This window comes from Camelus dromedarius, chromosome 2, assembly GCF_036321535.1.
Source record: "Camelus dromedarius isolate mCamDro1 chromosome 2, mCamDro1.pat, whole genome shotgun sequence".
Classification (NCBI taxonomy): domain Eukaryota; kingdom Metazoa; phylum Chordata; class Mammalia; order Artiodactyla; family Camelidae; genus Camelus; species Camelus dromedarius.
Genome location: NC_087437.1, coordinates 96698401 through 96725925, shown reverse-complemented (window position 1 = coordinate 96725925; position 27525 = coordinate 96698401). Strand labels below are relative to the sequence as shown.

Genomic DNA, 27525 nt, shown 5'->3' with positions numbered 1-27525 from the left:
AATGTTTCCTCATCTTATTACCAAGTTAAGAGAACATTATTTTGTCTAGATTTCTGAGCTAAAATAAAAACATATTAGACCAAAACCCAACAAAGCATGGCTATTATAATGTGAGAATATTGCCTTGGAATCTGTATTTAATTTCAAAACTGTTAGGTGGAAAAATAATCAGACTTCGTGTCTATGAACTTTCATCTTTTACATTCAAAGGAAATGAGTTAAAAACAAAAAACCACAACAGAAAACCTTCTAATGTAAAAGGAAGGTAAAGTAAATAGATGGGGGAGGTAATACTGACTTATGAAAAGATTATTTGACCCCATCAGGGATAACATACAATGGCTATTAAGACCAACCCAAGAAAATAAAGTATATATGAATTAGATTGCCCATGGTTTTCTTTCACAATCATCCCAGAGTATTAGTTCAATAAAAGTACCCAAGTGTTGCTTAAGTTGAAACAAATTGAGAAATTTTTAACATTTACAACATTTTGTCCTATCCTGAAAAGGCTTTTAGACCTCTTGTATAAATTATTTACTTAACAAGAAAAGGGAAACTTAAAAATGAGACATATCAGGAATAAACATAAACCCCTGAAGATTCTCATAGTATTTATTATACTCTCTGCATGCTTTTATTTATTTTAATACTTTTTGTGGACATATATCTGAAGAGCTCAATATTATTTTTAAATAGATGTGATGCATTCCATTTTTTTAAAATATTTTTTTCAATTTCTTCTTGACTTGCACTCTAATTAATAGTCAAAAATACTATGGGCATAAGGCTGTATTTCTAATAATTTGGTTTTTTATTTATTTATATGAATAGAATGGTGATAACCTAGCTGAAGCCCTTTATATTGCCTTCATATAGAAAAGGTTATAAACATGATATATATGATATGGGAAAGACTTCTTAATTCAGAACAATATTTTAAATGTATTCTATTTACTAACGTGTAAACTCAAAATAGAGATTTTCTTAAAAATACAAATTAATAGAATATAAGGAAAGTAAGGGTAATCTGGCTGTATCTCCAGTCAGGTAACAGTTGTCACAGTTGATTCTGCCATTCTGGATTATGAAGAAAAAGCAGCCCCACATGCCTCTAATCAAGGGGCATCCTTTCCCATGATCAGATATCAGTAGTCTAGATTCTCTAAGACTTTTTGAGCCTTAGAGCATTTTTGAGCCAACAAGGACATCCTTCTAAAGTTGAACATCTTTGTTCTATCAGTGATCTGACATAGCAGTGGTCCTCTGTGAGAACCTCAAAGAGCTCAGGATAAATTTCAAATGAGTGCTCCCAAAAATAAGCATTAAAAAGGAGGGAGAGTTATCTCTGACATAAAGACCTCAGGAAATTCCTCATGAGCAGATAGGCCTTGAAGGGAATGGAAGGGAGAAGGTAAGCAGAAAAGAAAGAAAGGAATTCCAGAAGAGAAAATGTCCCATGGGGGTGAACTAGAGTCAGGAATGTCCAAACAGACCTTGCACTTTTCAAGAGTTTATCTCTTTCAGTCTAAAGGATTTTTGAGTGACCCTTTCATCTGCTAATATTTGTAACTTTGCAAGAAATCATTTGCTCCAACATTTTGTGGAAAACTTTGAAAAACAAGACTAAAGAGACCAGTTGGTTTCTTCAAAGTGATGATTCTACATTGCTTCTTGAAGTTTAGGACTTTAGGTCCTAGATTCAGATAAATCTGGATTTGAACCACAACTCTACCACTTCTAGCTGGTTGATTTGGTAAAGGGATTTAAGGTAGTGGGGACTTGGTAACGAGAATCCAAAGGATCGTCACCAAGTTCCTGTATATAAAATGCTTAGCATAGCAAATATAAAGCAAATCATTGTGTCTGGTAATTGTCATTGTCAATATATTGTTGGAACTACTAAAAGGGAACTTTATGTTTTTAAATAGTAATAACAAGAAGAATTACAAATAAATCAAAATTGGATGGGTTTGGGGGAAAATAATTCAGATGTTCACCTCATTCTATACTAAAATAGAAAATACATCTTGATTTTTATAGTTAAATGTAAAAGTAAAACCACAAACAAAGCAGTAAATACTGAGAACTGAATAATTTATCAAATATCTGGATGGGGAGAACTTTCTATATATAAAAGCATTAGTGAAATAGACACTCTTATTCACAGCTGGTGAGAGTGGAAGTGTTTTCTGTTTTTCTGAGAAACATTTTTGCAATGCATATTAAAAACCTTAAAAATGTTCATGTCCTTTGAGTCAGCTAGTCAATCTATTTAAGCAAACACTTATATTCTAATGAAGAAATGAAAAATGTTCTCAATGGCTTATAGAAAAATATGTTCCAGACTGTGTTGTTCATAAAACAAAACAAAGAATATTATGAAATATGTCCAGAATAATTCTGAAAATAAACTGAATGTCCAATAATATGAGAATATTAAGTAAATGTAGTATATCCATACTATATAATATCACAAACTACATAAAATGATGTTTATAGGTTTAATGACACAGGAAAGTTTTATTTTTCAACACTAAGTGGAAGAAAAGCAGGATACAAAATCATAAATATTAAGCTTTCAGCCATAAAGCAGTATGTGGAGAAAAATGGAAATACTTGGAAAAAGTGTTTATTTCTTGAATGGTGAGATCATGAGTTGTATGAATTTTCTCTTTATACTTTTTTAGTTTTTAATCATTTTCTGTAGTAAACAGTGGTTGAGCTACTTTTAAAAGACAACATACAAATTAGTATTTTTAGTCATGGTAAAATATAAAATACACCATAAAATAAATCATTTTGACAAAACATAAAATTTACCATTTTAACTATTTTTAAATGTACAGCTCAGTGTATTAAGTACATTCACATTGTTGTGCAACTATCACCAATCACCACCCATCTCCAGAACTTTTTTAATTTACAAAACTGAAACACTGTACTCATTAAATAATAACTCCCCAATCTCTCCTTCCCTCAGGCCCTGGCAGCCACAATTCTATTTTTTGTCGCTATGATTCTGAATACTCTAGAAACCTTACATAGTGGAATCTTAGAGTATCTGTCCTTTTGTGACTAGCCTGAGAGTTAATATTTTTGCAAATCCTTGTTTTTTCTCTTTAGGAAAGTACTAGAAAGCAAATCAAATAGTGGATAAAAAAAATAAAATCACAAAAGGCCAAAAGTTGTTGAGATATATCATGATTGGATAAAGAAATGTAGTGATGTACCATAATTTTAATAACCATTTGTATGTCAAAGGTTTTAGTATTCTTAGAGTTCAAGGAATTTAGACACTATTGAAAGGATACAGACTCGTAGGAGACAGGCATGGAAAGAAACTTAATTACCCCCTTATCAACATAGAATTATTTTAAAATATTTCTTTCAAACATAAACTAGACAGAAAAAATTAAAAATCGGCCTATGCTAGTGAAATTCTCATGGCAAAGTACTGGCTTCTTATTTTAATGAGTCTGTACTCTATAATATCTACAATCAAAGTAGTTTTTAATAATATTCTGATTATACATAAATTATAAATATATATAAAATGACACAATAAAAGATTCATCTTTATTTTTGAAAATTAAGAATATATATAATATGTTTTATACTTACAATTAGCCACCTTAATATAACTGCTTGAAGTACAAAAATGTGGTATTTAATTTGACATTTTCTTCAGGTCTAATAATTCAGATTCTCTGTATATCACATACACTTATGACAAATATACGCACAGTTCAGTTCTGCCTAGAGGGAGCACATAGACTGACATGGATTCACTTAGTTGTGATAAGTTCTCAACATTGCTCCAAAATGCTACTTTATTAATTAGAGTAGCATGTCCCTACCCAGTTAAATATCTGAATTTAAGTGAGGCAGAAAATTGTGTGACTATTTCCACAGAGATGGAATTATTACCTCAAAAATCATTAAGAGGGCATCAGATGGAAACGGATACAGGATAGGGAAGTTTGAGTCTCAGGGATGTTCCTATGTGTTTATTGTTCTGAGTATTAGTCTCAGTGTAGACACTGAGAGAAACTGGAAGATGAGGCAGTAAAACAGGCAGCTTGAGGAGCTGATGGAGAGGGAAAAGGATCAATAAAACAGAGAGTGATATCAGCTACAGAATCATTTGTGTGTACCATTAACATAAACACATGTAAAACTACGATCCAGTGTTTAGAGTGTGATATACTTAGAGTAAAAGCTAGAGTTGAATCTGTAGACACTGACTGTATTTCGAGAAACATCTAAGAGATGGAAATGCTGAGTCCTGCCCTGTGAGGAAGAACTAAGGGTTTGAGATATGGAGACTCCATACGTACCAGTTGTTATGGATTGTATTTTTAATAATAATAAGGCAAAAGAGGAAGGAAAAGAAATTTGAAGTTTGCTTTTATAAACATGAATCTTGGTATCACCATTTTGGAGCATTTTCTTATGTTAACTACTGTTTCAAATATCCACATCTTTCTTTTGAATTTGTGACTTAATACTATATTGGAGGAGAAAAAGACACGATTTGGAATATATGAGTACCATAAAGTGAAGACGTTGAAACATTAGAGAAGTGACCAGTAGTTTGACCTTTTCTTATTTTTTATTTTTTTCCTTGGACTTTTTAGAAAAGACTGAGGGTCTGTCCTTTGACAATAAATTAATTTAGTGTGCTTTCTTTAAAAAGCAGGAGACTGGGTGGCTAGCTCCTCCCTTTAGAATGTGTGATGGTCATGTGGAAAGGAAGTGGCCATAAACCTCTAACACAAAATATTTAACAATAATGAAAAAAATATTTCTTTCAATTTCCGTTATTAGGTATTTTAGGTCAATTAATGTTACTTGCATTCCACTCTTAGTTATTATTTTGGACTTGTCTTTACAAGTAATTGCTTAACCCTGCAATCAGCTTATAAGACTCCTCCAAAATTGTTTTCTTTTTCTTTAGGATTCTATTATGATGTTGTGTCTTGAAAACAAAATATAATCAAAACATGTCCCAGGTGACCTCAGTAATTAAATTCGTGGAAGCTTTCCAGTTGGCTTGGTGTAACAAATTCAAATATAAATTTATTGCTAAGGGCAAAATCAAAGTAATGGCCTGAAGTGACTTGGAAATTTAGTTAACATGATAACTAACAAAAGTTTCTGAAAGAATAGACACATTGCTCCCAACTGAACATAAAAGGGGATGACATAAGGTTAGACAAAAGATTCCTGATTTAAGTGAATTTCTTTTGTAATGCAAACAACTTGAAAAGTCTTTACAGCTCTCTTAGGAAAAAATCTCCTGGGTGGTATCATTTGTGCTGAGGGGTCTTAGAATGGGCTGGTTGGTAGGGTGCTAATGGAAAGTATTGCAGACTTCGTGTTTGGGGATTACCATGTGGGGATCCCTGGAGCACTTACTGAAGATGCCCACATAAATCTCTGCCTCACTCCTTGAGAGGCATTTTCCTTGTTGCTGCTTTCAGCTCAGGTTTTACACAGTTTTATTATTTAAGTGGCATCTGATAAGGAAACAGCTTCAATGCTATCTATAGGCAGACACAGTTCTACTGCGAGCACCTCATTGTTTCCATTTATTTATATTAAAAATTGCCTTCACCAGGATCACCACAACCACCTCACATGAGCAATCAGAACTAAATGTTCATCATAAGAAGATCTCCAAATGACTTTTACAAAGTATATATGCACACATGCTTGGTTTTAAGTCTCTGTCTCTTGTTTTAACCTTGAGAGCCTAGTGTGGTTTCCTTCAGTCCTATAGGTTTTTAATAATAAAACTTTCTGAAATCCCTATAGAACACTTAACATCCAGAGATAAACTTTGACCTTATTGATATCCATATCTGTATCATTATAAGCTATTTTCTATTGGGGTGATAGTATCCTTTTTTGTTTTAATAGAGGGTTGTGACATTAGAATAAGGCAGGTACATTGTATTTACATAATGTAACAGAGATGAACCAGCTACCAGGAATGGTCATAACTTTCCAGTCTACATTTGGCCCCAAAGAACAACTGCTTCACATAGATACCAGCATGATGGATTAGACCAGATGTGCCAATGGAGGACTACCAAAATAAACACCACTTCATAGCAGAACTTTCAAAGTAACTTTATTTCACAGAATCTGAAACTTGAGGCAATGATTTCTTTACCTTTAGCAAAGGGCTCAGGCCCGATCATTGCTGTAAAAGAGCTGAAACCCATGCTTTCTACATGAGCATAGAATAGAATGTCTGTTCTTAGGGAGACCAGTCTTTAGAAGTCACTTGTCCAACTCTCATTTTACAGATGAAGGAACTAAAATCCAGAAAAGCAATGTGTATTTATGAGGCAGACATTCCTGTTCTAGGCTGGCATGTAACAGCACTTAATAAAAATTTGTTGAGTGAATTGAACAAATGAATCATTTTTTCCTGAATCTTCTTTACGTCAGACTGGTGCACCTTGTCACTTCTAGGACACCTATCCAGAAATAGGTGCGGGCATTTTGAAAAAGATGATATATTTCAGTGTTTTGTCTTTGATGTAAATGCTCCTGTTGTAAAGCAACAGCTTTTTAAGGGAGAGGTTAATGGATTTTTAACTAGAAGAATAGAGTCATACTGCTACTTATCAAGCATTCAGATAAAAAAGCAAATTACATCAGCAGTGAAAAGTCATGCAGCTCAAACATCAATTCTAATTTAAAAGCATTTCTGGAGACAAGGCAAAATATAATTCTATTTCTCAGTTGAGACAATACTATTTCAAGGAAAATTAATATAGAAGTCTGACAAACAATAATGTTAACAATCCTCTTACACGTCTTCTGATGACAATAGTGATGACAACATCATACTACAAAAAGAAATCTCAGTCTGTGGGAAACTGGTCAGAAGAATCACTCTGAAGCCCCTAATGCAGTTAGGTCTCTTGTTAGGCTGATGGCCCCAACACTCACTCAGGAGGAGACATCGCCAGGAGGATGGCTTTGTGTATATGAGAGGGGGTGATACTGAATCACTCAACTACTGTTCATGCAAAAGCATATACAGCCATTTCTAGATTGGACACCCCAGAGAGCATATATAGCAGCAAAAGTGAATTGGACAATACATGTTAAACCAAATTATGAGTAGGACATTGCTACATGCAGTCACTAAGTTGCTTTAACTCTTTCAGCATCCTATGATAGGAACTGTCAAAAACAATCTTTGTTCTACTTCTGTCAGCACGGTACTGTTTGAAACTGTAGCAGTCAGTACAGTGCTCTAAGCATGGAGAGCCAGCTTAAGGACCACGTAGGGTCAAACTCAGAATCCTAGTGAGGGTATTAGTCAAGTACTACTCTCCAGCCCACTTGGCTTATTTAATTAAGTGGAGGGAAAAATTATGACTAAGCTGTTCAAAAGTTCCATAGTGTGAACAAATGAGGCCACATCTCAGTTTCCTTACAAGACAAAAGCCAACTGGGTAGAAAGAAATCAGAAAGAATACTTGATCAGAGCTCCAAAGAGAAATTAGAAACCCAAAGAATACTGAACCAGATGGCTTTCTCTAGCTTTTGTTTTAGTGAAACCAAGCTTATTGTGATTACTCCTCTCTCCTTCCTTACCTGCCTGCTTCTCAGTCCTCCCACCTTTGTTTTCCTTTTTTTCTGCTTCATTTCCTTACTCCTTTTCGTAACTGAGGCAAATAAACAAGGAACTGCTCCTGAAATCTTAGTTCATTCATTGCCAATGCTTTCCTCAAGTTAAAAATGTTGGAGACATCGTCTCTATAGCCAGAAAGCAATGACTAACATTAAATTTGTTAACACAGTTTAGTGGAAATGAGATGGATGTCAGTCAGGTCTCAGCACTCTTATTTATTTGTGTGCTCTTTTGTTAAAGTTACTGAACTTATCAGAGCCTCAATTTTTTGTTGTTCATAATGGAATAGTCTTTTCTTTGTCTCTGATCTAAGTCCTCCAAAACTTTGCAAAACCACCTGACATCTCTTGTCTACTTTTATTCTAGTTCTGTGCATCTGAGGCTTCTCACCTCCAACTCTGGCTCCATGCTACTATGCAGGGGACTGAATACTTGTGGATTATTTTCCTTCTTTCAAAATCTTCTAATATCTAACATCTCTGTTTTCCTACTCTGGTGTCAATAAGACATTTGAAAATTTCTTTCTTCTTTTTAGCATCTCTCTTTCACACTGAGGTTTTGATGCAACACATAGGACTGAGTGCAGTGCAAAATATCATTGATAAATAGCATGTTTATTTATGAATTTGGTACAGATGTTGGTCTTCATTTCATGTATGTTTCCCTAGATAAATACAGCTTATGATGTTCCCATTTTTATTATGGATGCTGCTTTAGATTGAGAGTTAACAGACTGATGAGACAGTGTTCCATCCACTTGATGTAAGAGGTCCAGCATCAGTGTGTGTATGTATGTGTGTGTTGCTACCTGTTAATGATTATGGTGATTGGCTGGCTCCTGTCGGGGCTAATGTACTTGTGAAAAAGTTGCCAAGAAGTCATATTTGGGGAGCTTCTAAGTATAGAGAGTATTTTAGTTTTTGGATTTTTAAAAAATTGAATATAGAAGAAAACCAATGTAAGAAATGGACTAATGACATAGAAATTGGGGTTTGGCTAATGCTTTTTTTTATTTTGAAACAAAAAGTCTGTAAAGATGAGAGTTAAGCCTTCTTTCTAAGACTAACTAAATCAGCAGAGGAAACGACTTAGTCTCCTATTTACTGCCATAGGCAGTTATGTAAATCTGGTTCTGTGATAACCTTTACTACACTTTGCAAGAGGCGTTCTGTAATAAACATCAATAAGAACAGTACCAAATATTTTTATTTAGTATTTCCACATACAGTTGATAGTTATTAGTATTCATTCTAACATTTTATAATATAGGGTTATTTTAAAATTTTGATATGATTTTAATCATACAAAAATTTCTAAATGTTAATATGTATACAATTAACTTTTAATCAGAAATCACTGTCAGCTGCAATAAAAATTAACAAAAGACAGTATCTAAATTCTGAAATTCTGAGTTAAATTAACATAAATTTAAAAAGACTAATTTATGAATAAGGTAACGTGTTTATTATTAATTATAATTTGGCCTTCTATCTTTGAGTTATATAATAAGATAATAGATGATCTTAAAGACACCACTTCATTCTGAAATTGTAGAATGGATCTTTAAACTTTAAAAAATTTTTTTCTTGCTCTTCAGTTTCCTTTGTATTTAGATACACATTGTGTCTACTTGTATATGTTATATGTATGAGATAAACTTTATTTGAATAGATTTAGAATGCATATTATCATTATTTTCCAAGGTTTCTACTAATTTATCATTCATCTACTTGGCTTTTAATAAATGAAAATTTATTTTCTCGTTTTAAATTTATTAAAACTTGAAGTGGCTGTATTAATTTCTTAGGGATGCCATAACAAGTACCACAAATTTGGTGGCCTAAAAAAACCAGAAATTTGTTCTTTCAAGGCTCTAGAGGCTAGAAAATCAAGGTGTTGGCAGGCCATGCTCTGAAGGTTCTAGGGGAGAATCCTTTCTGGCTTCTTTCAGGGTCTGGTGGCTTCAGGCATTCCTTGGTGTACACAGCATAACTCCTATCTCTGCAACCGTCTTCACATAGCTGTCTTCTCGCTTTGATTTCCATGTCTGCATCCAAATTTCCCTCTTCTTTTAAGGACCCTAGCCATTGGATTAGGGTCCAACCTAATCCAGTATGAACTCGCCTTAACTTGACTAAATGTGCGAAGACCCTACTTCCAAGCAAGCACACGTTCTGAGGTTCTGGATGGACATGAACTACTCAACCCAGTACCAAAACACGGAATAATAAGTCAGAGCTTCTCTGTAGCCTGCGACAACCTGTATGTTGCCAGAACGAACTTAATTTCTTCCAAAAGCAGGGGGACCTCTGCAGGAGGTGGATATGGGGAATGGTAAATACGGCTGATCAACAAATATTGCCAGCTTCCTCTCATCCATGAAGGGGGAGTGTGGTGGGTGTTGTGTCTTGCTTTGGCAATAAAATATAACAAATAGTGTAATTTGTTTCCAGCCAGAGAATTTAAAGCCATATTCTGCTTTTCTGTTTGTTCAGAAAGTGAGTGCTCCAGCAACCTAGATTCTGGAGTGAGGATGACGCAGTCTCCGACAGACAAAATAGCAAGAAATAACCCTCATTGCTTGAGACTCAGAAATTGTCTGTATTTGTAGAATATGCATTCTTAATAGCAGTGATGTGGAATTGCTTTGGGGGGCAAAAAATTCTTACTCTTTTTATGCATAAAGTACACACATACATACAGTGCATAAGCACATGTACAGTATCTCTGGTATTAAATTCCATGGGGAACTGATTAGGACAAAAGTATCTAAAAATGCACCTTATGAAAAAAAATCTAGTCTGTCCTGGGTGATACCATAGGCTTTGTTGAAACTAGGTATGAGTCTCAGCTCAAATTATGACACTTTCAAAGTTTCTTCATTAATTTGAACTTTCCTTAACTACTCTGAACGATGGGGCTAAAAATAATACCATTGTCCTACGCTTTGTGGTAATTAAATAAGACAATCAATACAAAAGACTTACTGCAGCGCTTCCCACATAGTCATTGTTTTTAAAAGTTAGTTATTTTTATATTAGTCATGGTTCAATGTCCTGGAAAGAAATATATCACCACATTTCCATTTAAACTTTAGGCAATATTCAAAGCAGCTTATTACATTTGTCAGAATAGCCTAAGTGCGAAAACAAAGAATACTAAAACTTTAATAATTTAACACATTACAAGTTATTTGCTCAAATCAGCATAAAGCATTTGGGAGAGAGTGAGATCATTTGCTCTCCACACTCATTCTGGGACTCATTTATTCCATCTGGTGGCTTGCTTTTTTCCACAGGGTTTGACCATCCAATGAATGATAGAATAGTTAGAGTGCCTGGGGTGCTGTGGGAGGTCTCTTAGAGGCCAGTCTCAGAAGTGCCTGCATATCACTGGCCACATCTCAGTCACATGATCTAACCTACCTGCAAGGGAGGCTAGGAAATTTAGCCACCCTCTTTGTGGAAGAAAGACAGAAAATGATTCAGGGTTAACATACAGCATTGTCTCTGCCACTATATGGAGATTCATCAGTACACTCCAAGCACTCTAAGTGTTGGAAACCAATTATGATATTCTTTCAAAGCATCATTCATATACCCTTCTGAGTAGGCACTATTTTCATCTTTGTTTTATTGCTAAGGCAATTGTTAACATTACAGTGCAAGTAGTAGAACCAGATTAGAACCCAGATCTGCTTGTTCCAGAGCTCTGGCTTGTAGCCAGCATGCTCTATAGTTTCCTCAATTAGGCACTCATTCACCATTCCTTCTCCTCCCAGAGATAATAGTAAGTAGAAATGCTACTTCACAGTTAGATTGGAGAAGCTAAACTTTTCCCAATAACAAGTGAATGGTTTACTTAAGAATATTCTAAAATACTTAGAAGTCTTAAAATGTTTTAATCTCTTTTTTGATAATTTAAACATGATTCAGAAGCAAGGCTGGAAAATAGACTCCCACAACTCCTGTAAATGTTCCTCTAGCTTTGTGATATAATATCTATTTAATGTGTGTGTTTGGTGGGAAGTGGGGAAGGGAGAAATAAAATAATAAGTAAATAGTAACCTGGACTTAAGCCAGCTGTAGAGATAAGATTGGAAAAAAAAATCTCTCAATGCTCATCATGCTGCATAATTTTCATTGACCCTGTCTACAGCAATCAGTTCCTCAAACACTCATATTTGCCAGATCACCAAAGGAAAAGATCATAGATAAGTAGTCTCCAGAAAATGAGGCAATAAAGAACAGAGATTTGATGAAACTTTTCTCTCACTGTTAAAAACTATAAATTAATTTAGATGCTCAATGTGTCTTAGACACAATGTAAACAAATTTAAGTTTTATATTCCTACTATGTATAAAGAGCTAGTCATTGAAAATAAAGAAAGTATATTAAAAATAAAATCAAGCCAGTGTGTTAGGAGGACCATACAATTTGTTTCATTATGTCAAAAACTGCACTAGCGTTTTTCAATCTTAACTCTTTGATTTTTGATTCTTTTGCATTAGTATTAGTATATAATGGAAAAGCTGAAATTACTCAGAGAACAAAAAATCACTTACTCCTACACTGTTTTTTGCTAAATAAGAAATTAATCAGTAGAAACTGCTTAGCAGAGACTTTTCATCCAGACTGAAATATTTTGATATGAAATAGTTTATATGTCATATTATTTCTTCATTTGCAGGTTTGTTTCTAAATTGGAACATGACAATTTCTTCCATATATTTCACTTTATCACTTTACCAAGAGAATGTGTATTTATATCTCTAACTTTTTAAAGCAAAATTATATTACCCAGACTCCCTGCTGGCTTCTAGCAACTAAAAACTTAGTATTCTTTGTAAAAGGACTTCAAGTACTCCACAGGCAGTCAGAAGTTATTTTATTAGGCAGAAATAAGATAATTTGGATATTGGAAGAAAATCAGGATCTGCTCCCAGATTAGTTTTTATATATGACAGAACCATAGGCAGTTCAACTGGATTACATTGGCCCTTGGATTAATTCCATGATATGATTGTAAGGGAGAATAAGAAACTTCTTTCGAATTTGAAGAATCCATTACTAAATAGTCTAAAAGCCAATTCAGTGAGTGGATAGCTGTAAAAATTTGGTACCCGGAGTTCTGATGAATCTTTCCCTAAGTCTTTGACAATCCCTTCTTCTTAAGAACAACAAAAATTCTGTTTTGGATTAAAAAAAAATCCATATCCTATAAGGATTACAATTATGTGTTGCTAAAATTCAATTATACAAAGCCCAGATTGGAGCAGATGGACTTGGAATAGTTTGGCAAAAAATCAAAGGGATTTCCTTGGGTTCATGATGTTGTGCTGTAAAAATAGCAAAAAATGTATTATTTAACATCATTGAAATTAGGCTGTGTACTAAAATAAGAACTCGAGAGCTTTAGAGATGATAGAATAATGAGCAGAGACCATGCTCAGATAGGAAGCCTAGCCTGTCATGAACAGAGGCTGCAAACGTAGAGTTGCACCTCTAAATAATTTGTATCTTTGTAAGATTGACAGTTTTGCTTATTTTAAAAACACTTTCCTAATCTAGATGAGAGGTTATCTTCCCCACCAAAGAGCTACTTTTTAATTTACAGCCAACGTTGAGGTTTCACAGATTACTTAAATGAAGGGAGGGGGAAAATGGACAACCTCAGAATGAGGAAGCCTGACATTATGGAGATAAAAATCTCAGTGAACGCTAGAGTTTTTTTAAATTCCCAATTTTAAGGTATACGCCCTAAGAAATTATGCCCTGGTATTATTTATTACTTACTCTATATTTTATTTATTCAAAAGCTATGTTAAATTTGAAAGTATCACTGAACTTTTCAATCAAGATATAAATTTTTTTCCAAATTGGTTTTAATTCTAAAAAAACCCTTCTTGACCACGAGTGATGATATTTGGCAGAAAACACTTTATGTGAAATATTGCTACATTTCAGTCAACATAAATCTCAGATCCCTATAAAATTGGAATATTTTAATAGCTCCATGTAATGTACCAAAATTACTAATCATAGATAGATACACAGATAGGCAGACTTACTACATGCAGAGAAATATTAGTGAATACTTGAAAATGAACTGATTGAAATCAGAACATATTTCAGAAGAACAATATGCAATTTATCTTGGCTCCCTCAAATCATTTTGAAACAAGTTGGAACCTAATAAAAAAATAACCTAAGAGCAAATGAGTCATCCTTCTCTGATCTGGATTTTTAACGCTTCACTTATTTTAATTGTCCTGTGTCCGTTTGTAGATAATAACCCATACATTTCATCTAAATGTGGTGTTTCTGTATAGTGTGGTAAGACAATCTTATACAGAAAAATTCAAACTGAACTGATAACTGATGATGGGCTTTTGGCTGTAAAACGATTGTTCAGTTTTGGAAACAAGAACCGATCATGTATTTCTGTATGTTTTGGTGTACTAGATCTTTGATCAATCAAAGTAATTTATTAGGGTGTTTCAGTATGTCTATAATGTGGAAGATGTTTTTTAAAACAATCCAGATCAGAGAAGCATAGTCTAACAGTTAGGAGCATAGATTTTGTAGAGATATCTGGATTCAAAGGTAAAGTGCATTTTTTATTAATTTGGGTTAGATATCTAACCTTCAGTTTTCTCACCTTTACAATGGGAATAATATCGACCACATAAGGCTCTTACAGGATTTAAATGATATAATGAAGTTTTAAAAACTTGAACAATTCCTGACATATAGCAAGTGTTCACCACATTGTAGTAGATGCTAACTTTTTTTTTTATCATGGATCAGTTGATTTGCCTATGTATATCACCTTGCAACTATAATGATAGTATGTTAGAGAGAGTAAAAAAGAAAAAAAAGGAATTTTTTTTTTCAAATTATACCACATCCTTGGGGAATATGATACTGACAAGAAATATTTAATATTTTATATCTTATATTGTACAGACTGCCTTCAGATAAGTATTTTGTGGTTCTCCAGGAATGTCAACTCAGAAGTGCAGTCACAGAGGCCATTTGATCACCTTACCCAAATTAGGGTTGATTATAGTCTCTGACACACAGTTGTCTTTAGGTGTATTAAAATATATATTTATCTGGTAGGAACATTTTGAGCACATAATAATACCATTCCAAGTTTTACATAAAAGGAGCCTAGATTTCCATGTACATTTCTCTGTTCAGCTGCTTGTTTGGAGAAGGAAAAACAACTGGTATTTGGAAAGATATTGAAGGCACGTGTGCCCATTTAATTTTCTGTATCTTAAACCTTCTGATTTGGTGGAGGGGTTCATTGTTCTAAGCCATTTCTAGCTTTGTCTTAATGAAAATCTAAAAGAAATTTTCTTAGCTAAAGCACTGATAAAATTGATTTCCAACTTCTACTAGAATGTTCAGGTTTTTAAAAGATTTTCTTTTTAGAAAAACTTGGAGTGAGAAATCCATTTCTTCCATAGACAATGCTCACTAAAAGTGTGTTAAATTTAATTGAAATACAAACTTTTCTCTAATACAGACTTTATCAAACCTCCCAGAAGGTGGTGTCTTTGTTCCCCTCGGACTCACTGTTGTTCATATTACATTTCTGTCTGTAGACTCTAATAGTAACTGTTAGTGTGAGAGTTCTGGTCATAATCTTGACATCACTTGGTATGAGATTCTTATATGTAAAGCCATCAATTTTCCTTGCTCACATTTTGTATCAAATGAGATACTGACAAAGTACTCTTTTTTAAACATCATTTATGAACATACCCTCAAGACAAACAGAAAACATAGACCCCCAAATTCCTTTGTCATAGATATTATCACATAATGTAGGTAATATGTGGCAAAAAGGTGGCACCAGACTGAAATCACTCGCCTGCTTTGTCAGTTTTAGTGGGTAAAGCATGAATGCAAAACGATGATGCTTGGCCCAAAATGTCAAATAAATATAACCAAAGACATGTCTATTAAATAAACCTTTTCTCTGTATGAGGCCATTTGTCATACTCTATACTAGGACGCCTTTCTGTGAGATATGAAGCAACATTTTTCTGCCCTAGAGGACAACAGCAATTGCTAGGTCATTCTCCTCTAACCTAACTCCCTGTTTCCCACACACACCCTACACCCACGCTTTCTGCCTCTGATTGTATAGCTCACCTAAGAAAAGGCATCTGTAGATGGTGAATCTAACAAATATGAGGTCGAATCTATCTTTTGCCTATCAATAAATGAATTGCCATGAGAAAGTTCTTCCAGATGAAATGTTCCAATATCTTCCTTTCTGAGATCTATCTTAAAATTAAAGCTCTTTAAGTCTTTATGATTTGTTAATTTCTGCATTATTATTAGGGAAACTTTTCCTTTCAGAATATTTCTTATTGTACCCATGTAAGGAAATCTGACTGAGATAGAGACTTGGAGTGGGAGGTGGTGATGGTGGTACATTATTTAGAAAAATGAAGTAGACTTTGTAATCCCTACTCTAAACCTAGTCAGAATGTTTAAAATGGAAGTTTTAAAGATTTACCAAGTATTTAGCAGTATTAAAGATAGCCAAGAGAGATGTTAATTCAATGAAATTTGGGGTTTACCATGACCACCATAACCTAAGTTAGACTTGGCCCTTCAGGGGAAAAAATCATGTGAAATTTAGTCATTTTTTTTCCCCACAGAGTGGTAAAAGAATAATACATTCAGAATCATTACTCTGGGAATTCAAGTGATTTAACTTCAGCACACTGAAACATTTTTTTTTTTTAAACAACTAAATAATGTAGATCACAAATGTGCTGAAATTACTTTTAATGCTTCACAAGAAGAGTGGCATGTTTTATTTTTTTTCAAGACTATTTCATTACCACAATTTTCAAGCATGAAGAGGTGCCATTAAAAACTCTCCTAATTACTTGAGTGCCACTGACCATTTTTTTGAACCACGCAGTATCACGTCCATAATAGGCAAGGAAGAGCTAAGTTAAGTGGTTTAACACCGAAATGTACCACCAAACAAAGGCTCTTCTTCAAACTGCTTCACAAGGCCACAAACGAAAAGAATCTTTTCTAATATTTTCCAGTAGGGGGAACTAAAGGCTCACCATCGAGCTTTTAGCTCGGCTCGGAACCTGCGTGAGTCCTCATAACCCGCCTTGTAATCATCCGAACAAGCATCAAACAGCTACCAGTGAGCCTGTGATCACACGTGGGCCCGGCCACACCGGTCACACCGGCGGCACCCCAGACACTAGCATCCCTGTGATCTAACTTGGCCTTCGTTAATCATCCCCAGTCCTGAATGGCATTCAGTTGGTGGGTTCTGCCTTAATATTCAGGATTTTTGTCATCTTTGGGCTGGGATTCGGCTGTTTTTGAGCTTCTGTTAGCTCAGTTGGGTTTTCAGCTTTCCCCAATCCCTGTATTTTCCGCATTTCCTTTCAGAAGTACTAGTCTCTGGAGGGTAAGGACTTCGGGTACCGCCCAAGCTCCCTGATCCCCTCTCTCCATCCTAAGCGTTGTCAGCTGAACTCCCTGGCATCCCACAATCCCACGTCAAACTTGTCTTTGAGGGGTCATAAGGCAACTGAGTAACAGAACGAGGGGATGCCACCCCTTCCCCTCCTCCTCCCCTCTCCGGGATTCCTCAGGGGGCCATAGATCTTGGCTAAAACAAGCCAGAAGAGGCTAGAGATTTCTGCACACACACACCCCCGCCCCCATTCTTATTTCTTGAGCCTTTTAAACGAGCACCCCTACACAACCTTTCCGCTCCAAAAGGTGGTTATATTGTTTCCTTTCCTTTTTTCCCTCCCGCTCAGCTTCTCATTCTGCTAAAAGATGAAGAGTGAATGTTTGTGTGATTTTAACGGGTAATGAGGCTGCGCCCTGGGTCCTGGAGGATGATCTTTTTCCAGAAAGCGCGTGCATCTCCGGCAGACGGAGGGATGAATAATTAGGAAGGGCTTCCATGAAATCACTCACTGAGAAAATTACCTGCCCATTAAATGGGACGCGGCGAGGAGCAGGAGGCTAGAGCCCACCTATCCCCTCCAGAGGCGGGAAGGAGGGGGAACCGGGAGGCGTAGAGAAGGGGAAGGAGTTGACCGGCGGCCTCGGCTCCGAATTTGTTAATTTCCGTCCCGCTAGGACTCTCCCCTTTCCAGCTCCCCTCCACCCCCACCGCCCAGCAGGCTAGCGCCCCCTGCGCGGGCGGGTGGTAGAGTGTGGAGGTGGAGGATCTGTGCACCCCTTCATCCCCCCCCCCCCAACGGCAGACTCCAAGCTGCTTTCATTTCTCCCCTCCCCTCCCGCCTCCTCGCCTTCCCTCCTCTAAGTCCTTCCACCCGCGGCTGCTGCAGGAGGAGACGGACGCTCTGCTGCGGGGCCGCGGGAGCAGCGGGAGCGGCGGCGGCCGGACCAGGGGGACTGGCGGCTAGACCCGGGCGGGCGGCCGGACCGCGCGCTCCCTTTCTCTCCCGCTGCCGGGCTCCTGGGCTCACCGCCCGGCTCCGCTCTCGCCCGCAGCTGCCCGGGTTCACAGTCTCTGGGAGGCGGCACCGCGGGGGGTGGCCGCAGCCTCAGCCCTGCCCCTCCCTCCTTCCCTCCTTCCCTCCCTCCCTGCAGCCCCACCACGTAGGAGTTGGGATTCTCCACCCGATTCGTCCCGATTTCCCTTTTGCCTCTCTTTTGGAAACGAGAGAGGTGGAGGGAGGCAACGAGGTTGCAAAGGAGAGGCCCGCCAAGTCGGCCCGCCTGCAAAGTGTTCCTTTGACACATCCTTATTATGGAAGTTAAGTGAAAAAACTCTGGACGTGGAGCAGCTACCGAGACGGAGACCAAGGGAAAGAAAACCAGTAGGCAGGCCAATGTTTTTTCGGCAGCGCGCTGGCAAGTTTGTGGAACACTTTCTAGGAATTAGGTCTTTTTCTTCCCTTCTTGACTTCTGAAGAAAGAACTTGGCTTTGGATTGCCATGGAGCCTGAGGAGAGAGGGTTAGACACACTTGAATAATCCCTCCGGCTGGGCTGAATTCGTGGGAATTTAGGAAGCCAGAGTGTGGAAATACAGCAGCCTTTGGAGTGCCCTCTGTTAATTCGGATGGATCTAAATGTGCCCCATTCAAGACCTCTCCACTAACCTCTTCTGATCTTGCCATTTGCTCTTCTTGACTTTAATTAGCAGCTAGGAAAGTCTAAACTTTGGACCTACCTCTTTTTTTTGATACTTATTTTTGTACTTTTACTCTCTGGGATTGGTTTCTTGAACAATCTGGATCCTTTTTAATATGTCAAAATGAGTCGGCTGATGTTTACACAACTACTGCTCTGTGGATTTTTATATATTCGGGTTGATGGTAAGTTAAAATGCTTTTATCCTGTTTTCCCTCCAAAAAACATTTCTTTCTGCTTTGGATGTGGGCTATAAATAAAATGATAATTATGTCTGTTGGTCCCTTTTTGCCAGGCATGGGGCTTTTGGGGGGCAGAGGTTTTAAGTCTTTTGTTTCTAAACTACTGTAAGTGGAACGTGTTAGGAGTCACCTATTGTTTAATTTACATAATTAGTTGAGCTGGATAACAAATAATGGGCTCTCAGTTTTGTTAGAAAAATAAATTTGAAAGTAAACCTCTTGAACGAGTCTAGAACTCTTGGGCTTGCTCTCCGTTTGGGTTTGTTCTTGTGTCTGAACTTTCCTTGGCTTAGGAATTCAAGAGAAGTAATAGACACCTCAGTGAAGGTACAATGGGTTGGGAATTTGAGACTGGGTATCTCAGAGATCAATGTGTATCACCTGCGTGCTGATGAGTGCTCTCCTAGAGTGAAATCAGAATGAAGAATTTAGATCATAGGGAGAAAACTGTCAAAAGTAAGACTGGGCGAGGCTCCAGGAAGGGGGAAGCAGAAGCTGTAGGCTGGCTGCGGGCACCGAACACTCAGCTCAGTCCCCAGTGGCAAACACAATGGGGATCTGAAACAGGTGCTGTTGGTGTCTCCCTCTAGGTTAAGTCAGTTTGTCAAGCAGACAGCATTCTGCCTCTGATTCTCCTGTCTTTTGTTCGGATTTCGTTTCCTGGGATATTTTCACAGGATGTCAGTTTTTTGTGGGAGGATTGCAAAATCCTTTTTTGTAGCTCTTTTGAAGGATGAGTGGAAGTAATCGTTAACGTGTTTTTTTGTTTGTTCCAAAGAAGACTGTCAAAAGAACATTTGGTACAAACCTTCTAGAGACTTTAATGTTTACATCAATGCAAAGAACTGGTCTTAAAGGGAAGACTAGAACATGATATTTTTGCCTGTTATATGTGGCTTGTGGTACTTAGATTTTTAATTACTGTACTTGTAAAGAATCTGAGGTGTATTGGTCCGAATACTTGAGCCATTATAGTAGCTTGTTGCTACATAAACTTTCCTCCAGCATTTGCATTGTGGACACAGTCATTATTTGGGACACTGCCTATTTTTGCCCGCCTGTAGGAGCTAACTTTGTTCTTGGCAGCTGCTACTGCTGCACAGAGCCCAATGTATGGGACTCAAAAGGGAAGACTCTCTGTAAACATGAAGCAATACAGATGAGTTTACCTACTGTCAAGTGGCTGTTTTCAATGCGGGACTACATGAGTACCTATGCCCCCCTAGCGATACTGGCAAGGCATTCATGTGGGCACACCCCTTCTTTCTTTTTTCTCTTGTAAGTAGTAGATGTATAGGAATTAATCACTGTGAATTATATTGTGGCGCTATCTATGATCCTATCTAGTCATTCACCATTTTCTTCTTCAATACATTTACCTTTGCAATACGTTTACATTACCATAACAAAAGGTTTTCATATTTGTCCCAAGTGTTTTGATTATCATGATAAGAAGACTTTGATATAACTTTTTGGATAATAGGTCCTCATAAGCTGTGAATTTACATATCAATACCAGAAATACATGTATAAACTATATATTAGACTACAGAATTACCACCAAGTTTTTCCTTTTTTGAATCAGTGGGTAGCTAGGAGGAATACAATTAAATTGCTCAGTGGAAGTGACAGAGGGAATCAGAAGAGCTTGGTGTTACAGAATGTAATTAATGTACCAGGGTGTTTGGAGATATATGAAACAAATGCAATTAACCAGCTTGCTGGAACAGCAGCAGCAAGACATCATTTCTCTCCTTCCCTCTCTCCCTCCCATCTTAGCTTCCCTCCCTCCTTTCCCTCTCTCCCTTCTTTCCTTCCATGCCCCCCCCCCCCCAGATACACCTAGGACCTTTGTTCTGATTTAACTTTATGGGATAAGGGGGTAATTTGTGTCTGGGCCATAATTGTGCAGCAAAATTCATAGTCATGTGGTGAAAAATGCCCAGGGTTGAGGAGTTGAAAAGGTAATACTAAATTTTTGTGTGTGTGAAACTAGTTTTTATATTTAGCATCCACTATGTCAAAAGCAAAGGGAACCATGGATGCTTACTGAATTAGTATGTAAGTCATACATTTGACATTGGATTGCCTTTGGTTTACTTCCGAATGATGACAGCCACTCCATGGGGATTGTTGAAAATTTGGGATGTAGACAACACTGCCCTCTAGGCTATTTCAGCACACTGGGACTGGGTGTTCACATGTATAATGAGGGGGTAGGTTTGTAGGGTCTTGAGGCTTTCTTACTTTTTCCAGGATTCAATGATTTCTATTTGTTATCCTTCTTAGAAGTATGTGCGTATTCTCCCCATGAATTTCAAATTTAGAGAACCTTGTACCATTTCAAAGATATACTGACTCTCCTCGTGCTAGACACAGAAATTAATTTTATTCAGTGACAAATGATACATAGATTTGCATTGAAATTTGCCTGGTGGGTTATTTATATGTGCATTTTTATGGTATATGAAAAATGTTAGTTTTGCATCCTCATAAAAGATATGTGCTAATGTCATTTATGATTTTTCCATATCTTGTGTTTGTAAGAATCCATGGAGAATAAATATTAAGTTAGTTGAGAACTACAGGCAAACTTTTCCATTTGGGATATAAATAAAGACTATCTCACTCAATACATATTAATTAATGAGATGCAGGTTTTTATTTACTATTATATAAGAGAATATGTATCGAGTATAGCCTTTGTTCTCCAGATTTTCTTTATTTTTAGATAAAAATACGGCTTTGTAATCATTTACAGGGAACTAATATGAACCATTACAAGACTGTTTAATTACATCTATATTCCATACTTTGTCAATTCAATAATTTTACAGTATTGGTGAAAGGATATTTTTAAGATGAAAGTTTTTTTTTAAATCTTTAATCCTTAAATATTCTAAAATGAAAATGGCACATGGTATTTGGGGAGATAAAGATGATGTGTGTGCATAGTGCAGATGTATAATATCATATAGGTTTATACACTTGGCCAAAGTGCTCCTTTCAATAATGGGCTCATTATCATAGCCATATGTAGTCCATTTCAGAACTTAAATTGCATATAAGTAACCTGAAATTTCTTCTTCCAACTATGCAGTAATATCACGTTTGAGCTGGTTTTGTTTGAATAACCTTTGATTCTAGGCAACATGTGAACCATAAGTCAAAAAGATTTCTTAAAACATAGGAAAAAAGGGTATCTTAAATAAAAAAGCCATGATTATACAAAAAAGAACAATTCTGATCATCACATCCTTGAGCAGACTGTTTAAAATAGCATCTTTGATAATAAAAATATGGACATGTCAGCCCATTGCCTACATTTGGGTACATATATAGTACTGAAGGGAGCTCATGGATGTAGGATGTGTGTGTCTAGTGATATCTGCTTCAGTAGTTCCTGCAATCTATAGGAGATACTTACTTCCCATGTGCAATTTGGTTTTTGAAGAGTGTTAAAAAACAGATTTTCCTTTTACTTGTTTCTCCTCCTAGTCCTCCTCTTCTCCTTCTTCTCCTGTTCCTCCTTCATTTCTTCTCTTTCCTTCTACTCCTCTTTCTTTTTGGGGCCTGGTGGAAGGAATTAAAGAAATATCTGAAGAGCAAAGAAAATGGATGAGGGTGTTTCTTGAGTAACAACTTAGAAATTTGTTAAATTGCATTTAAAGGGGAATGTGTTAATAATATTTTAACTTTGGTTTATCCAATGAGGGCTTGACTCATGTTTTTTCTTTTACAATACTATTTATCTTTATGCAAACTTATTTTGTATAGTTCTTTTTCTAGGCAGACAGAATTGCACAGATCTGAGTTCAAGCAGACAATGGAAACTGAGAGAGTGCTATTTATGGACTTGTTTTAAAGAGGTTATGTCTCTTACAGTGTATCCAGCTATACATCTATCAACCTAAATCAATCCATTGATATTGATAATGATTTTCTTCTTTTTTAAAATTATTGAATAAAGCATGAATGAATGATTATGTAAAATCTTTTAAAGGGAAATTCCCATACGCTCTTGCAATGTTTCCACAGCATGTTACACCATAATAGAAACCTAACATAATATCTAAGGTGTAGTATACTCACCCAAAAAAACTTGTCTCTAACTCAAAACAATGTTGAAGTAAGCTAGACCTCAATCCTTGCTGTTTCCTCCTTAATATTCCATATTATCTTTCATTTGGTCACATAGGTTTAAAAATCTATCTTTACGCTGATACTTCTCAAATTGCCCTAATCATGTGTGGAGGAAAATTTCCATAGAATTACAACTTAGCTTATCCTTATACTGTTGTATCTCCAGTGCTCAAACATTGCTTGGCATATCTAGCTGACTATATAACATCTTTGCTTGATATCTAATAGGAATGTATCAAACTCAGATGCTAACTAGATTTATTGTGGTGATCATTTCCCAATATAAACAAATAGCAAATCATTGTATTGTACACCTTAAAAATAACATAATGTTATATATCAATTATACCTCAATCAAATAATAAAAAAATATATATATCAAACTCAAGCCCAGGATAGAATTTGCTTCTCTTTCTAATCATCTCCAGCCCAGTAAATGGCATCACTATTCTCAGAGTTTTTCATGACCCAAAATTGGAAAACATTTTTGACTTGTTCTTACAGCCCAAATCCAACTTGTTAGTATACCCTTTGAAATATACCCTAATACCAAGAATTTTATCTGTGTGTTTGTGATTTTCCCCAATGTTATATTATAAGCATTTTCAAATAGGCAGCAAAGCTGAGAGAACTGTACAGCAAACACTCATATATCCCCACCTTGATCCTACCATTATTTTATTATACTTGATTACCCCATATCTATCCATCTATCCATTCCTCTAGGCATCTATTAATTCATCTTACTGTTTTGATGCATTTTCAAGTAATTAGGTACCAACTGTTTCTTACTAATTCCACCACTACCAACCTGGACAAAATCTGGACTATTGCAATAGCCTGATAAATGATCATCCTTCCTCCATTCCAGCTCTTCTTATCTGCATACCTTACACCCATCCAGTTCTCCACACAGTAGCCACAGGGACCTTTTAAAAGCATGTAAATAAGACAATGGCAGCTCCTTGCTCAGAATTTCTAATGGCTTGCACTGAGAACTCTTCACAATAGTTTACAAGACTGTTCAAATTCAGGCCCCTCACTGCTTCTCTGATCTCATCTGTTCACACTCCCTCCTAGAACCTAGATTCAGAAGTTTCTTTAGGATGTTTTATTCCTCACTTAGGGCTTTTGCATTTGTTGTTTTTTTCTACCTGAAATGTGCTTTCCCAGATCTTTGCAAGGGCAAGTCTTTCAATTGATTTAACAAGTGCCTATTCAATAGCATCTCTTCAGATGTATGGATCACCCTATGTATGTAAAACTGCTTCCCTTAAAACACTATTGGGCTACCCCCTTTACCTATCTTAATTTTTTTCTTAGCACTTATCATGTCCTGAAGTGTGTGTGTGTGTGTGTGTGTGTGTGTGTATGTATGCATGCAATCTTGAAGGGGCTGATATCTTACCTTACGTACAAGCTAATAAGTTAGACTGCCACAACTTAAAGAATGCTGGCAAAACACGTGAGATTTCTGGGTCAGAGATGATAGACTTCATTAGCCTTGCCACAGCAAGCAGCATGACTTCATGTCTGTATAGATTTACCTTTCCCCTGAAGACCCTTAGGGACAGTGCAGGGGGGCCCAGGTAGATGATACACAACTAGTGGGTTACCCTCACAGCTGAGGAACCCTGAGCTTGGGAACCCAGATGTTTTGTAATGGGTGATAAGGAAACCTGCCTAACCTTTGCCCTGGAGAAGACATTGTATGAGTATATTAGATAGTAAGCAAATCTGCCTTCTGTTCTCGAGGGAGATCATCTCTATTTTAGAAGACTTTGCTATATGCAAATATTAGTATGCTTATCATCTGCCTCTTCCACTGTGCTCCTAGGGCTGGGACTTAGCTTTGTCTGTCATGTTTACCTATGTTCCTCCAGTGCCTAGAGCACAGGATGACACATAATAAATTCTAATATTTGTTGAATAAATGAAAATGTGCTTATGGAGTGCTTTTGAGGTGTTTGTTTTCATGCCCTAGTCTGACACATGAAGTGTTTACCATTTGAACTAGGTTTATATGTTTATTTTGGGGTGTGCATTTGTGTGCATCTCTCTCATTCTTTCTGTCTGGAGAGTTATCAAACATGCATGTTTTGACATAAATGACATCATGATTTCTGATGATGTAATATTCTGCCTTTCACTTTCCAGGAGCTGTAGAATTGACTGTGTGCTTTGATATGCCTCTTTTCTAACCAAGAATATTTTCTACAGTGGTGTTTTTCACGGTCACGCTCTCTCAGTCCCCATAACTAACACTGTTGTGTGTTTTAGCACACTGTTGAGTGGTGTGTATATTTTGACAAGGCACTCCTTCAAAGGATTCTGATGTGCCTTAATAGGACCACGCACACTCCCCTCTGACTAAGGAATGTTGACTTATATAATGATAACTAGTCAAAAAATTGAGACTTTTAAGCATCAGCAATAGAGAAAGTAATTACTTACTAAATGGGCATCATTCTGCCGTAGAGGTATCTGACCCCACCGTTGCAGTCATCATGTCTAGGGTCCTGTTTATCATCAGTGATACTAAACTGAGATATACTTAGCAATTTGGCAGGTGGGACCCTCTTTATAGACCTACTTTTGATTTTAAGAAAATAACTTGAAGGAGTCTTATCTGGAAAACTTATTTTTTTAAACTAAGGTAAAGATCAACATGGACATTCTCTAAATTTTGCTTCTTTAATATTTTTCCCCAACAACTTTATTGAAATGTTTGAGATATAATTCACATACCATATAGTTCACACATATAAAAGTGTACAATTCAGTGATTTATTTAGTGTATTCAGAGAGCTGTGCAACCATAACTGCAATCTAATTTTAGAATTTTTATATCATTGTATCAAGGAAACTCTGTATCCTGTTCCTCATCCATCACCCCTCTCCCAGCCCTAGGAAGCCACTAAGAAAGTCTACTTTCTGTCTGTATAGATTTGTCTATTTTAAACATTTCATGTAAATAGGATCATAAAATGTATGGTCTTTTGTGACTAGTTTCTTTCCCTTAGTCTAATATTTTTAAGGGTCATCCATGTTGTAGAATATATCAGTATTTCATTCTTCTTTTATTGCTGAATAATATCCCATATCATTTATATTTTGAATTATCTGTGGATATTTAGGTTGTTTCCACTTTGGGGCTATTATAAAGAGTGTTGCTGTGAACACTCATATACTAACCTCTGTGTGCACATATGTTTTCATTTTTCTTGGGTGTATAACTGGAGTGGAATTGCCAGGTCACATGGTAATTCTGTGTTTAACCATTTGAGGAACTGCAGGACTGTTTTCCAAAGCTGCTGTGCCATTTTACACTCCCACTGGTAATGTATGAGGTAAATATATTATTTTAATTCACCATGGAAAGAAAATGTTGAGTGGCCTTGATGGATTAGATATGATTTTTATAGTGAAACAATTTTATAAATGATAATAATATGCCTTAAATTTCCAAAAGTCCTAATTTCTAATCCTTTCAGTGATTGTCTTAAGTTTTCTTCAGTTGCCCTGTAAAGTTTTACAAGTGAAATACACTCAAACTGAACTTGTCACTTTTAGCAGGGAGTTCACCGATACTAAATGTAAATTACAGAATGATGGCATCCCAGAGCTAGAGGAAGTTTTTGCAGTTAGGCAGCACAACCTTTCTGTTGGTTGGACAGATGGGGAACTGAAGCTCAGACTTTTTATGCGCCTTGTCAGAGCCTCTGCCGCTTAGTGGTGGGGCTGGAATCAGAGTCCAGGGATGTTTTTAATCTCTATACCATGCTTCTCTTGAGAGACGATTTCCATTTTCTTAACCCTGGAACTCCTTAACAAGAGTTCCAGGCTCTTGTTACTGAAAATGACCAGCTGTTTTCTGAACATGTCAACAAGGGAGTTAGCCTGAGAAACCATGAGGTTATTCATTTGATTCAGCACCTGCTTATGGAGCTCCTATTTATAAACACGACACCTTGTTGAGGGCTCTGTGAGGAACATGATGACGTTAAATAGTTCCCACCTTCAAGGAGATAACTCTTTAGTAGAGGTGATAACAAATGCTCAAGTTACTGACACAAGAGTGGTTATCTGGTAGTTGGGGGTTGAAGGTACACACAACATAGCTTGGGAACTCAGAGAAGGAATAGTGATTTCCAGCTCTTGCAATCTGGGAAGTGTCAACACCAAATGGGTCACTTAACCTGAGCCTTAGAGGAGAAGTGGAGTTTTAATAGACAGAAAGATTGGGAATTGTATACCAGCAAAAGGCATAACAGGAGGAATGGCACGGAGATGACAAAGATGTGCT

The 27525-nt window shown here is 36.6% G+C and overlaps 1 protein-coding gene across 2 annotated transcripts in view; it reads left to right on the top strand.

Annotated features, from left to right (window-relative positions):
• The window catches only part of ROBO2 (roundabout guidance receptor 2), a 1150857-nt gene that overhangs the window by 583975 nt on the left and 539357 nt on the right, over positions 1–27525 (top strand). Inside the window, exon 1 of one of the 2 annotated variants that reach the window (XM_064496453.1) lies at positions 18297–19019. The exons of the other annotated variant lie outside the window; for it this stretch is intronic. Coding sequence (XP_064352523.1) covers positions 18959–19019 — 61 coding nt within the window. The 5' untranslated portion in view covers positions 18297–18958. Of the gene's footprint in view, positions 1–18296; positions 19020–27525 lie in introns of those variants that run through there. 2 annotated transcript variants of the gene reach the window in all.